The 14,234-nt window shown below is 41.0% G+C and overlaps 1 protein-coding gene across 1 annotated transcript in view; it reads left to right on the top strand.

The window, feature by feature from the left end:
• The window catches only part of SNX31 (sorting nexin 31), a 63,103-nt gene that overhangs the window by 39,658 nt on the left and 9,211 nt on the right, over positions 1–14,234 (top strand). Inside the window, exons 9-11 of the mRNA XM_040625536.1 lie at positions 1,530–1,622; positions 5,555–5,758; positions 11,762–11,875. Coding sequence (XP_040481470.1) covers positions 1,530–1,622; positions 5,555–5,758; positions 11,762–11,875 — 411 coding nt within the window. The remainder of the gene's footprint in view (positions 1–1,529; positions 1,623–5,554; positions 5,759–11,761; positions 11,876–14,234) is intronic.

Below are 14,234 nucleotides of genomic sequence, written 5' to 3'. Positions count from 1 at the left end.
TGATGTAGGGCATTTAAAACTCTGTGTCTGAGAGTCCCAGGTCCCCTCACGCTGAATGACGTATCTTCAGTGAGTGCTTACTGTTGTGATTGCTATTTACCTTCTTTCTTTAGCCATGCTTTCTCTTTGATATCCCTGTGCTGTGATAACAGCCCCTTGTAGGGCTCTACCACCAAGTAGAGTTCAGGAAAGGAAAAAGCGTTCCGTTCTTCACACCCACGTCAATTCCATTCTGGCGTGGTGTCTAGGTTCGATTTTGAGAATAGTTGGTGACCAGGAGAAAGTCTTGGGTTGCGTAGCTGCCTACATGCTCAGAATTCAGTGGCTTGGGCAAGGACAGGAGGGCTTAGTGCAGTGACCAAATTGGGATTTTAACCCAACTCTTGCCGCTTACTTGCTGGGTTGTCTCGAAAGCCGTAAACTCTCTGGACCTTAATTTACCCATCTGTAAGATGGGGGGATGGCCCCACCCCACAGAATAATTTGGAAAAAGTCAATAATAAAACCTATCTACAACAGGTTCTCAACAAATACTATTTTTCTTCTCCTCTCTAAACCCATCTCCTTCTCCCACCTAATCTAAATAGCAAAATCAAAACTTTATTCAGCTTTTCATTCTCCATTTGGAGATAAGGCATAACCAATAGCACTGAGGGATGGAACACATAAACTTAATTCAGACTATGGTGTAAATAGGTGCAGGACGATTGGCAAAGAATTGTTGAGTGTTTGCTGTGTGTAGGACCTTGGACAAAATACACTGAGGTGAAGGACTCCAGGTTTTCCCTCGAGGGGTTAACAAGCTAACCGAAGACCAATGGAAAACTTCTTTTAAAGCATGATAAATAAAAGCAGCACAGGCTAATCCCATCTGTTCTATATGGAACTTCTTGTTTCTCTAAACCCTTGCTAGCTCTGAATATTATATATTTTTTAGTCTTTGCCAAGTTGAGAGGAAAAAACAAGATTATTGGTTACTGGTGAGTTTATAGATTTGTAATTTAGAATTCCTTTTTGTTGATTGCTGATACCTATGCCTTACTGACATTTTTCCTATTGTTTTACATAAATAATATCAACTTTCTCCCACATATGATGCAGTCATTTTCTCTGGCTTGCCATTTACTTCTTACTTTGTTCTTGATGGGTTTTATGTACAGTTTTATATTTTCATGTAATTATACATTCCTTCATATTTTAAAAATATTATTCCTTACCTCAAGATCAGATTTTTTTTCTGAAAAAAAAATTTTTTTTAAACATCTAAACTTTTATCTGGATTTATATGATTGGGTGACATGGGGAAAGAGCTAACTTTATTTTCTCCCCAAGTGTGGCCAGTTGTCCCCAAACCATGGAAAGATCTCTTCCTACACCCACTAATTTAAAAAGTAACCTTTATAACATGTGAAATCCTTACATATGTCCACTTGGGTCTGTTTCTATAGCCTTTCATACATGAGTGTGTTTTTGCCAGATTAATTCGTTTCTGCTAAGGTTGCTAATCTTACAACTTCTGTTGTTTTAAGGCAGTTCAGGACATTGAAAAAGAATGGGCTAAACCCACACAGGCACAGAGGCAGAAATTAGAGGCTCTCCAGAAAGAAGACAACCGAACAAAGGTAAATCAGGTATTGCACCAAGAGAAATCCCTTGGAGGGCTGTTAAACATATTGGAATTGAGCTGTTTCTTAATTTATAAACCCATCAACCACTAAAAATCGGGTTCTTTTAAAAAATGAGAATACCATCATTCATTTTTCTGATTATATTATTTAAAGATTCTGAAAAATACAATAGATTGTGGGAACCCTTGGCCCACTTAATATAGACCTTCAGCATTTCTTTTTAACGACCACAGAGTATTCTGTTTTATAGTTATCATTTAGCTAACCAACTTCTTATTATTAGAAATCAGGTGGTTTCCAGTCTCTGCTGCTATAAATCACTTTGGCAGTGAGCACCATGAGACCCAGGACTGTGTCTAATTTTACATGCCTCGTGTGTTCCCAACACCTGTACAGTTCCTAGCTGAAGTCCCCGAACGCCGCAGCCCAGCATCCTCTGGCCTTGAGTACATGTTCTATTATCTCTTAGAATATATTCTAAAAGTCCATTTTTTTAAAGCTTCCATAAAGATCGTACCAACTCACACTCCCCGTCCCCAAGCAGTGATACAAGTCTGACAAACAAGGCGTATTTTAACAGAAGAAATGGACTCTGCGTCATCGTGTTGTCTTCTTTATCCTTTAGACTTTGCCAGTGGTCTCTCATTGATTTTAAACAAAATGCAAACAAAATTTAGAGGACTCATTTATACTTAAATTGACATAGAAAGTAATTCTTCAAAAGCTCAGATATTTTCAGAATTTCACTGATGGGCAGGATAAAAAAGGAAAAAGCATCTACTGCCATGATCTAATATTTTCCTTCCTTGGTATTCTGCCTCAGCTTTGTTATGAAAATTCTGGAATTCAATTGCAATTATAGTGTTTATTTTGATGGATAGAATATTTGGATATAATCGGATACATCAGCTGCTTTGGATACAATTACAGATTCTAAGTGCACTTCCGCTCCCTAAACTTTTTAATTTAATAATTTAGTAAGAATATTGTTTTTACCATGTGCTATACTCTGCCAAAATTTGTATTTATATTTTTGACACAAAACAAATTTTATTTTCCATAATGAATGTTTTACCTGATTTTACCATACAATTTGTAATAGTCCTCTTTAAAAAACTTTGAGTGCATGAATTAGGTGAAAAAAAAAAAAAGAACTGAACAATGATTCAAATTAACTGATATTCTCTTGAAGCATCTCCGGATACTGACGTAAAAACCGGCATTATTTAAGTGTTTAGGAAGTTCTGCTAATAGATTCAGCACATTAACCACTATTGCTTTACTTTATGTCCATGTGCAAGAAAACCTGGAGTTGAAAATGAGTGAAATTAGGTGCTCCTGGGTTGCTCAGTTGGTTAAGTGCCTGCCTTTGGCTCAGGTCATGATCCCAGGGTTCTGGGATAGAGCCCCATATTGAGCGCCACGTCAGGCTCCCCGCCAAGTGGGGAGCCTGCTTTGCCCTCTGCCCCTCCCCACTCATGCTAGCATGCGCTCGCACACGCACACACACTCTCTTTCTCTCTCTCTCAAATAAATAAATAAGATCTTTAAAAAAAGAAAAAAAAGAAAATCAGTGAAATTAATTTAAAGGAGGAATTAGTTGATCTAAATCATAGGTAGGCTAACTACAGCCCACGGGCCACTGTTTTTGTAAATGAAGTTTTATTGGCACACAGCCGTTCATTTCCGTTCTCTCTAAGGCTGCTTTTTGTGCTAGGATGATTGAGGTGAGTAGTTGCAACAGAGACCATGTGCCAGGAAAACAAAGTATTTACTATATGGCTGTTTACAGAAAAGTTTGCCAACCCTCAATCTAAATGAAAATATATGAACATACCTTTTGCAGTTACGCATGTTAAACTATCTTTTTCAGGTGTAAGCTTCTTTAAAAAACTAATTTTCTTTAAAAAAAAAAAACAATAAACCTTGCAGATTTCTTTTAGTTTGCATATGGGCAGGAATATCACTACACCCCCTTGTTGAATGACAAATGCCCACAAGTATTTTGAACGAGTTACTAACTCATCACGGACTTTCTAGAGAAACGGGGCTTACCTTTTAAACACTTTTGTCTCTTTGACAGCATGGCAGGGAAGAGTTGATTACAAAAAGTCTTTTAAAGTGTTACCAAGCAATAAGGTAAAGATTTGTATCATGTGATAAGTAAGAAACTATTGTAGCAAGAGCTTAAAACTGCTCTGTATGCTGTGTGACAAGGTTACTCAGCCCCTGCCCCACCCCTGCATGCACAGCATAACTCAGGACCTGTCATTTCCACTGTTTCTCATTGACCCAAAGCGGGGCAGGCAGCTTAAGGCATCTTCTCAGTTGAAGGCATGGACCCCAGCACAATGAGCTGGTACAACGATGTGTGGCTAGAATACCTCTCCTGCCTTGGAGTAATAGTCCCCTGTCTCTTGCTGCTCATGTCGGGGCGGTTTCACTTTATCAGAGAATGCTTCATATAGTCCTCCAAAGGACTTGCCTTCCTTCAAAAAAGGATCTGGAAAGTGCCACATCGTCACTGAGTGATCTCTCTGATTTAACCATGTGCTCAAGTGAGAACTCCCTTTTCTTTACGCCCATCTCACACAGCATCAGGCAGGACTATGGTGAAAGCTGGAAGAACCAGGTAGAGGTCCTCAGACTGATATCAGCTTATTAAAAAGCAATGGTTAATAATGACGCTTTGTTACAAAAACGAAAAGGCCCGGATAGATGTTGTCAGGACAAGATGCCTGGACCACAGGTGTGAGCTAAAACTGTCCTCTTTTCTTAAACCAAGTTAGAAGCAGAGGGAAAGGGGGCACCTGGGTGGCTCAGTCGGTTAATCCGACTCCTGATTTCGGTTCATGTCATGATCTCAAGGTTGTGAAATAGAGCCCTATGTCTGGCTCCACATTGGGTGTGGAGCCTGCTTAAGATTTTCTCTCTCCCCCTCCCTCTGCCCCCCCACCCACTCTCCTCTCTCTCAAAAAAAAAAGCAGACGGGAAAGCTAAACCTTACAAATCACATAAAAGTGTTCTCTTGACACTTTTAGAAAGCAGAGTCATTCTTTCATTGCCATTTGCAAAATCGCTTCCTCTGACAATTCATACCACCATCATATAAAGCAGACTGTAAAAATTAACTACTTTCTTTCTACATAGACCTCAGCTTTGTTTTAAAAAAAAAAACACATCTTTTTTAAGGAGGCTCGACATCCAGTGTGGGGATTGAACTCACAACCCTGAGATCAAGAGTCGCATGCTCTACTGACAGAGCCAGCCAGGTGCCCCAACAGCATTTTATTTATTTATTTATTTATTAAAGAGTTTATTTATTTATTTATTTATTTATTTGAGAGAGAGAGCAAGAGAGAGTGTGAGCGGTGGGGAGGAGTGGAGAGAGGGACAAGTGGTCTCTGTGCTAATCACAGAGCCTGATGCAGGGCTTGATCCCAGGACCCTGAGATCGTGACCGGAGCCGAAACCAAGAGTCAGATGCTTAACAGACTGAGCCACCCAGGCACCCCAAACAGCATTTTAAATGTACACTTTTCGTTTAGTTTGCTGTGGTAATTCATTGAGATAGGATCCTATCTACTACTCATTTGATTCACTCTATTCTTCTCCATTCATCATTCACTGACTGAATATTTTCGTCCCCACTATGTACCAGGCACTGTAACAGGAGTGGAGACACAATGGTGAATGAGGCAGAAATGGTTCAGTCTTGGCAGGACACACCATGAACTTCCCCAGGCCTTATTGTCAGGGAGCACAAGGGACATTGTCTCCATTCGTATCATCCAGAAGAAAGGCGCTTTCACTGGGGGGCTCGATTCCATGTGTTCCACTAGAATGGCAGTAGCTTCTGACGTAAGGTTGTCATCTTTTTCAAGCAGTCTTTTGCTTCTTTTGCCCCACCTTCACCCCCGGAGCAGTTTCTGGAGCTGTCCAAAGAGGTCCGGCACTATGGGTACTTGCAGCTGGATCCGTGTACCTGTGACTACCCAGAACCAGGCTGTGGGGCCGTCCTCTCGGTTGGCAATAATGAGATCAGCTGCTGCATAACCTTGCCTGACAACCAGACTCAGGAAATCGTTTTCCAGATGAACAGAGTGAAGTGCTGGCAGGTCACTTTCCTTGTAAGTATCTTGGCACTTTGCCTTACCCATGATTTAAAGTCTCTACCCGTGGTTTAAAAGTCCTATTGTCTTGGGATGACAAAGTTGGCAGTAGGGAGATCGGTCTGCCATTTTCATCACTCCCTTGAGTGGACCGGCACTGAAGCCACAGGAAGCATCTTCTAATGGTAAAACCTGTCTATTGTCTGATACAAGTGTCCCATCCATAGCAGTAGAGACACCCATCTTTCCACTTGGCAACAACAGGCTTCTCTACTGGCTGGAAGCTGGCTATAGGAATACAGCAGGTAGAAACAATGGCTATTGTTTATGGAGTGCTTTATACAGACTTGGTACTGACAAGATCTCTACCCTTGCAAACTGGACGCTGACCGGTAGAGCTCTTCTTCTTCGTCGTCGTCTTTTTAAAAGATTTTATTTATTTATTTGAGAGAGACAGAGATAGCTACAGAGATAGTGAGAGAGAGCAAGTGCAAGGAGAAGAGGGAGAAGCAGACTCCCTGCTGAGCAGGGAGGCCAATGCAGGGCTCCATCCTGGGACTGCAGGATCATGACCTGACCCAAAGGCAGACGCTTAACTGACTGAGCCAGCCAGGAGTCCCCAGTAGAGTTCTTCTTAAGGATCCCCAGCATCAAACTTACGTTGCCATCTCCTCCCAGAGGAAACCCCATGATCAGATGTATTGAGTGCCTGCTTCGTATCAGATGCTGTTCTGGGTACTGCCACATCTATTACTTAATTAAATTCTTGCAATAACTCAGCGAGCTCAGGGGGATTATCCCCTTTACACAGGAAACCGAGGTTAACTAGGAGAGGACAAACACTATTGGAGCAACCGTGACCCCCAGTCGCTAAATCCATGGAATCCACGGGGATTTTTTAGTTGGCACAATACTGGGCCTCTCTGTGGCATTTGGTGTTTTCAACCATTTCTTGCTTCTCAGAATTCCCTCTCCTTCCTCCCCTGTTTTTGTGGGCTGCCTCTTCCTCTGAGCACTTCTTTTTTTTTTTTAAGATTTTATTTATTTATTTGACAGAGAGAGAGACAGCCAGCGAGAGAGGGAACACAGGCAGGGGGAGTGGGAGAGGAAGAAGCAGGCTCCCAGCGGAGGAGACTGATGTGGGGCTCGATCCCAGAACGCCGGGATCACGTCCTGAGCAGAAGGCAGATGCTTAACGACAACTGAGCCATCCAGGCGCCCCATCCTCTGAGCACTTCAGAAGTGCTCGTTTCCCTTGGGGTTCCATTTCCATATTTCCTGTACATATTCTCTGAATTCAATTGCCTACATCCCTGTCAAGAGGTCCAGTATTTCCTAATGCCTTCTGGACATCTACCCCAGGTGTCTCACAGACATCCCAAACGCAGCCTTTTTCCAAACCAGACACATCCTTGCCCTCTCCCGCCCATCCTGGAGACCTCCCCTCTTGTGTTCCCCATTTTGGTAAATAGGACTTCTACCACCTGCTAAATGGCAAACCAGCAATCTTGACATTTTCAGCATATAACTTCAGTCTTTTAAACTTACAGGAACTTGTTTTGTGGCCCCAAATCTGGTCTGTCTTGGTAAATGTTCCATGTACACTTGAAAAGAATGTGTATGTGCATTCTGCCACTGTTGGGTGGAGTATTCTGTAAGTGTCAATTAGGTCAAGCAGTTGACAGCTTTCAGCTGTCCTGTGTCCTTGTACATTTTCTACTTGTTCTGTCAGTTACTGAGAGAAGAGGAATGGGAAAACCGTCAAACCTAATTGTGGATTTGTCTATTTCTTTGAGGTTTATCAGTTTTCCCCCCCTCTTTTCCTGCCTTCCTTTGATTAAGCATTTTATTTTTCCATTTATTTACACCATTGTTTATTTTTTCGCTCTACCTTTCCATTTATTTATGGTTACTTTAGGCTTTCTTATGTCCTTTTTGAACTTATTACATTCCACTTTTAATTATTATAACACTTCACAAAAAGTGTAACAACAGTGTACTTCTACTTCCCCTTTTGTGATATTGATTACCATATTTCTACATATATAAGCCTCATGCTACATTATAATTATTTTAGCTTTTAAGCAGTTGATTCTTTTTAAACTTTTAATTTTGATGTCATTGTAGGTTCTCATGCAGTTGTAAGAAGTGCTACAGAGATCCTGTGTACTTTTCACCGACTTTTCTCCAGTTGTTAGTTACATCTTGCAAAACTGTAGCACAACATTAACACCAGAATAGTGGTATTAATACAAGCAAAAGCCCGAACATTTTCATCATCCCAAGAACCCCTCACGGTGACCCTTTATAGCTCCACCCACTTTCTCTCACCACACCTCTCCTTAGCCCCAAGGAACCACTGATCTCTTTTATTGGTTTTTTTTTTTTTCATAATTGTGTCATTTCAGGAGTGTTATGTAAAACTTTTGGAAGTGATGAATATATTCATTACTTTGATTGTGGTGATGGTTTCATGAATGTATGTCCAAACTCATCAGATTGTATACATTTAATATGTGCAGGGTTGGTTTTTTTTTGTTTGTTTTTTTTTACATCTATTACACCTCAACAAAACAGTTAAAAAAAAAAAAACCAACAACAGAAACACTCCTAAAACAAGGCTATGTACTGATTGGTTGATGAGAACGTTGTGACCAGAGGTTTGCGGGAACCTAACCTTGCATCTCCCCCGGAGCAGTGACTCAGTGTTCAGTACTGCAGTGTTTACAGTGACCATACAACAGGACTACTGTGAATAATAAGAATTGACTGCATTTAGGAGGCAAAAATAAAAACAAAAACAAGGTAATGATTACCTTAAGAATGTTCTCTAAATGGAATCATATGTAGCCTTAAGGATTGGCTTTTTTTATTCAGCATAATTCTTTAGTAATTCATTCAGATCGTTGTATATATCAGTAATTTGGTTCTTTTTATTGCTGAGCAGTAGTCCGTGGCATGGAATGGACAAGATTTATTTAACCACTCACCCAATGAAAGGTACCTGGTGGTTTCCAGTTTTTAGCTATCATGAATAAAACTCCTATAAATATTCATATGTATGTTTTAGAGCACAAATCTCCATGTCTCTGGCAGAAATGCCCAGGAGTACAATTGCTGGGTTATGTGGAAGTTGCATGCTTAGCTTCTTAAGAAACTGCCAAACAGTTTTCAAGAGTGGCTGTGCTAATTTTAATTTCCATTCCCACCAGTGTTGCGTGAGTGATGGAGTTTCCCAGTATCCTCATCAGCATTTGGTGTTGTCGCTGTTTTTTAGTTTAGTCAATTTGCAAAAGTGTGGAATGGCATTTCGTCGTGATTTTAATTTGCATTTCCCTCCTGGCTGATGATGTTTACCGTCTTTTCATGTGTTCATTTGCCATCTGTATATCTTCTTTGGTGAAATGTTTTCTTCCATATCTTTTGCCTATTTTCTAATTGATTGTTTGGGTTGTTTTTGTGTTGTGTTTTTTGGGTTTTTTTTACTGTTGTTTTGAGAGTACTTCATATATTCTAGTTACTAGTCTTTTGTTGGATATGTGGTTTGCAAATATTTTCTCTCACTCCATAGTTTTTCATCATCTCAACAGGGCAGAGCAAAAGTTTTTAATTTTGATGAATTCTAATCCATCAGTTTTTCCTTTTATAGATTGCGCTTTTAGTGTCGAGTCTAAGAACTCTTTGCCAAACCCTGGATCCTGAAGAATTTTTTCTTAAGAGTGTTTTCCTAAAGGTTTTACAGTTATAGGTCAAACATTTAAGTCCATGACTCATTTTTGAGTTAGTTTTCAAGTAGGGTGTGAAACTCAGAATGACATTCTGTTTTTCGCCTGTGGAAGTCCACTGGCTTGGCACCATTTGTTGCAAAGCCTGTCCTTTAACTGACTTGCTTTTGCACCTTTGTCAGATATCAGTCAGGCATATTTGTGTGGACTTATTTCTGGATTCTCTATTCTGTTCCATGATGCATGTGTCTATCCCTCTCCCAGTACTACACCATCATTCCCTTCCTTTGTAACAGCTTTATCAAGATATAACTCACATGCCATACAATTCACGTTATAAAGTGTACAGTTCAGGGATATTTAATACATTCACAGTCCATTACCACAATCAATTTTAGAATATTTTTGTCACCTCAGAAAGAAGTCCCATACCCCTTAGTTCACGTCTCTATCCCCCGTTTCCTACCAGCCCTAAGAAGCCACTCACTTGCCTGTCTTTATAAACTCGCCTATTCTGAACATTTCATGATTAATGGGATCATATATAATCTTTGTGATTGGCTTCCTTTACTTGGCATAATGTTTCCAAGGTCTACCCTTATCATAATGTGTATCAACACTTTATCTTTTTCATGGTCAGGTAATATTTTGTTGTATGGATATTACTAAATTTTGTTTATTCATTCATTAATGTTTCTCTCTTTTGGTTGTTATGAATTATGCTGCTATGAACATTTGTGTACAAGTTTTTGTGTGGACATAGGTTTTCATTTCTCTTGGGTATATGATTAAGAGTGGACTTGCTGGTACCATGGTGGGGATTCCATGTTTCACTTTGTGAGGAACTTCCCGACTATGTTCCAACCAGTCTGCTCCATGTTATGTTCCCACCAGCGGTGTGTGAGCGTTCTCCCCACATATGCACAGATGTTATTCAGCCAAAGATCTGAAAAGAGCTCTCTGGAGCTCTTATTCTGCATAGAGTCTTTGTCTGTGATCCTCTGCCCCACATATTCTAAACTCAATTTCTTCAAACTTTCATCTCTTTCTCCTCAACTCAGCAAGATCTCTGGGCTCTGTTTGAGTTCCCTTCCCTGCACTGCCTCCTGGAAACTCCAGGCAGTAAGCTAGGTAGCTGTAGGGCTCACCTCATTTGTTTTCCTTCTCCCTGGGTTAATTAATACTCCTGGATTTTATGTTGTTCAATGTCTGAAAAAGAACCGTTTTTCAGTTCATTTTTTCACCCTGATACTGTCAGATTAATATTTCTAAAATGTAAATATAATCGTGTTATTGTCCAGCTTTTAAAATCAGTGAATGCATGCCTGTTGCCCTCAAAATGAAGTTCAGACTCCTTAACTTAGCTTATCAAACCTGTAACAGCTAGGGCTCTTTGGTGGCCAGCAATAGAAAGCAACACTTCTGGCTCTAGTGAAAAAAGGGGATTTATTGGAGGGGTATGGAATAACCCACTGACTCAAAGGAAGATGGAGACAGGGGCTTAGGAAAGTCAAGAACCAAAGGAGCTCAAGGTTTCTAGGAAACAAGGAACTCTTTTTCCGGACCTGCTCTTTGGATCTCCACTCTTGAATCAAAAAAGGGGCATGGAGGGCATTTGTCCAATTGGCCTGGACTTGGGTCACGTGCCCTGCCCTTCAGGAGGGCGGCGTCCCCTGATAGTCCTACCTACATTGGCACAGGGCAAAAGAGAAGGTTTCCCCACAGGCATTTGAGACTCCATTACTAGGAGAAAAAAGGATGGATGCTACATAGCAAAAATCAAAGCTGCTTCCTCCGGGGCCCCAGGACCTGGCCCCACGCTGCCTCTGCGAGCCTCTTCTCTCAGTGCCCTGCCTGCCTTACAGCCTGCGCTTCGGCCACATGCCATCCTTTGCCATGTGTCCAGTGTGCCAGTCCCCTCGTGCCTCAGTGCATTTGCACTTGTTATTCCTTCTCCTGGGAAGCACTTGTCACCGCCCCTGCTCCCCCTCCAAAACCCCACAACAACGACTTGGGATGTTTCTACTTCTGCTGCTCAGGTAGCACCCCCTTCAGGGAGCCTGCCTTGACCCTCCAAGTCTGAACGAGGTGCCCATCCTACCTCCTTCCACCGTCCTGGGTCTGCTTCCCTTCTAATAGTTATCATACCAAACTGTGGTGACTTACTTTCATAGCCCCTCATGGCCTGACAGCTTCTCGGGGGTAAGTGGCAGTACTGCTTGTTTTGATATTTTGCCCAGCACTTAAGAGCTGCTTAAATTTCTGTTGAACATCAAATACTGTCTTTTCTCTGTAGGGAACTCTGCTGGATATGGATGGACCGCAGCGAACTCTCAACCAAAACCTAGAGCTCAGCTTTCAGTTTAGTGAAGAGAGTCGTTGGCAGTGGTTTGTAATTTACACCAAGCAGGTGAGCTGTCAGGGCAGAGCATGAGGACCGGCACTCAAACGCCCTCTCGCTTGCTGGGGTGAACAAAGCGCATTGCCCTAACCCAACCGGAGCAGAGTAATGAGAAGATGCTATTCACTTTGGCCTATAACAGTGTTTATTTTGTTTATTTTTTGTTTATTTTACTAGTCACCACGGCCTTCATTTCAATTAGAGATGAATTTAGTTACTAAATAACAGAAGACTCAACTAAGAGTGGCTTAGACAAAGCGCTGGTGAACTTTCTCTCAAAGGGCCAGATGGTAAATGTTTTAGTTTGGGGGGTCCATCTGGTCTCCGTTACAACTACCCAACTCTGTTATACCACAAAAGTAACCACAGGCAATATGTGAACAAATGGGTACAGCTGTTTGCCAATAAAAATTTATAAAAACAAGTGAGGGGCTGGATTTATGGACCTCTGACTTAGACAATTCAGATTTCTATCTCACTCAACAAGAATACTGGAGGTAGACGATTGACATCCCTGTTATCTGGACGGGAAAAGCTTTGCCTCAGAAGCCCCCAGTAGACTTCCCATTATGTCTCATTGGCCAGAACTGAGTGATATGACCACTCCTAGCTGCAAGGGAGTCTGGGAATCAAGTATTTAGCAAAAAAGAACAGAGTTCATGATCAGCTTAGAGTAAGGGTGAGCTGGGCACTTTGTCATCAGATGAAATCAAGGTTCTATTAGGAGAGGAGAGACTGTTGGACAGCCAACTATCCAGGTTTTCCATGGCTTTATAATTAAAGTTGGAATAAAAATTTTTTTAAAAAAGATTTAATTTTCTAAACACCAAATTCAGCTGAAAAATTCTATGAAATAACTTAAGCTATTTTAAATAGGAATCAAAGCTACAAATGTTCTAAAGCGAAACCAAAATATCAAAGTAATCTTTGCATCAGCATTTCATTCAACTTAAGTCACTGGTGGTCACGCAAAGTTCCATGGAGAATTCTGGTTTCAGGTAACCAAAGCTCCCTGAGACTCTCTACTTTTACTATAGTTGTGATCACGAGATAATAGGTACCAAGGTGTTCTGAAACACATGAAGTGCTAAACCAAATTCTAGGTTAAAGAAATGGGCCATCAGGTTCACCTTGAATATGAAACATCCTTAAGGGAAATGGTGGGATGGTTTGCAGTCACTTGGAGAGATGCAGATCTGTCTTGGCAGTGAAACCACCTACCCTTGCCCAGAATGCTAAATGCAGTAATTAAATTTTATTATGGTCTTTTAATCTAGTCTGTACCAAATGAGTTTAAGCCGCTATAGAGAGTGCAATAAACATTCTTTTAAAGGATTCCTAGTAAGGTCTTATTTCCTTTGGAGTGTGGGTTTATTGATATGTACCCAAGAGCTACTTCTGCAAAAGGCAGAAATGTGGCTGTGTGCCTTGCAACTACAAATGAGGGCTTGGACCCCAATATTTTCTAGACCCTTTACACAATAGCTCACTGCCTTTATATTGAATAAACCTTACCTGGTTTATAGCTGAATCTTAACCTACATATCTGTAGACATTGTATGGAATATGGAATCGGTCCACGTCTTGTGGGGTGTTATTAAACACCCTTCTAAGCTCTATCAACTCAGGTTATAATGTTTAACTATTCCATACCCTGGTTTTGGGTAGGTTATATATATGCACAGATAAACAGGGTTAGTTTTTAGCTAAACCAGGAAATCAAAATTTGTTTGTGTACGTAAATCCCACGTCTTTTACTCTTTTCCTTATTGGTAGCAGTGCCTTTCTTCTCTTCTACCTCCTTTCTCTCCTCCTAAATAAATTTAATTCTGGTCAAGCTCTACAATCCTGCAAGACTTTGAGATGCCATCCATATGTAGCCATTCTCCCTCTAATTCTACTTTCTATGTCCCATTCTCTGAGAGTCTCTGTTTGGCTACCATCCCAACCTGGGTTTTCTCTTTTTCCTTTCTCCTCCTCTCCATCACCCCCTCCCTTCAGTGCAGTGACCATCCTTGAGCATAAATTTATGTTAAGGGCCTATAACTTCAAGCTTTGAGCTTTAATTGTCTCAAACTTTAGTAGGGCCAAAAGAGAAAAGTACAAGCCAAGCATTGAGAGCAAGACAAAGGAGAAAGAGGATTACTGGGAAAGGAACAAGTGGGGAAATTGTAGGGAAACTTAAATTGGCATGTGGAGTGAAGATCCTGGAAAAAGGAAACCCCAGTTTTGTGTAGCAGGATGTCTAATGTGGGTCTTGGCACTGACAGCGATGAGCCAACAAAAAGCCGCAGGTGGTACTGGGAGCAACCAGCAGTTTTAAAAGTGAGTGATTAAAGATGCCAGGAAAATAAGAAAGTGGTGAAAA

The sequence above is a fragment of the Ursus maritimus genome, unplaced genomic scaffold (assembly GCF_017311325.1).
Source record: "Ursus maritimus isolate PB19 unplaced genomic scaffold, ASM1731132v1 scaffold_9, whole genome shotgun sequence".
NCBI classification, from domain to species: Eukaryota; Metazoa; Chordata; class Mammalia; order Carnivora; family Ursidae; genus Ursus; species Ursus maritimus.
The sequence above is the reverse complement of the archived record's forward strand: the minus strand, read 5'-3'. Positions and strand labels throughout refer to the sequence as shown.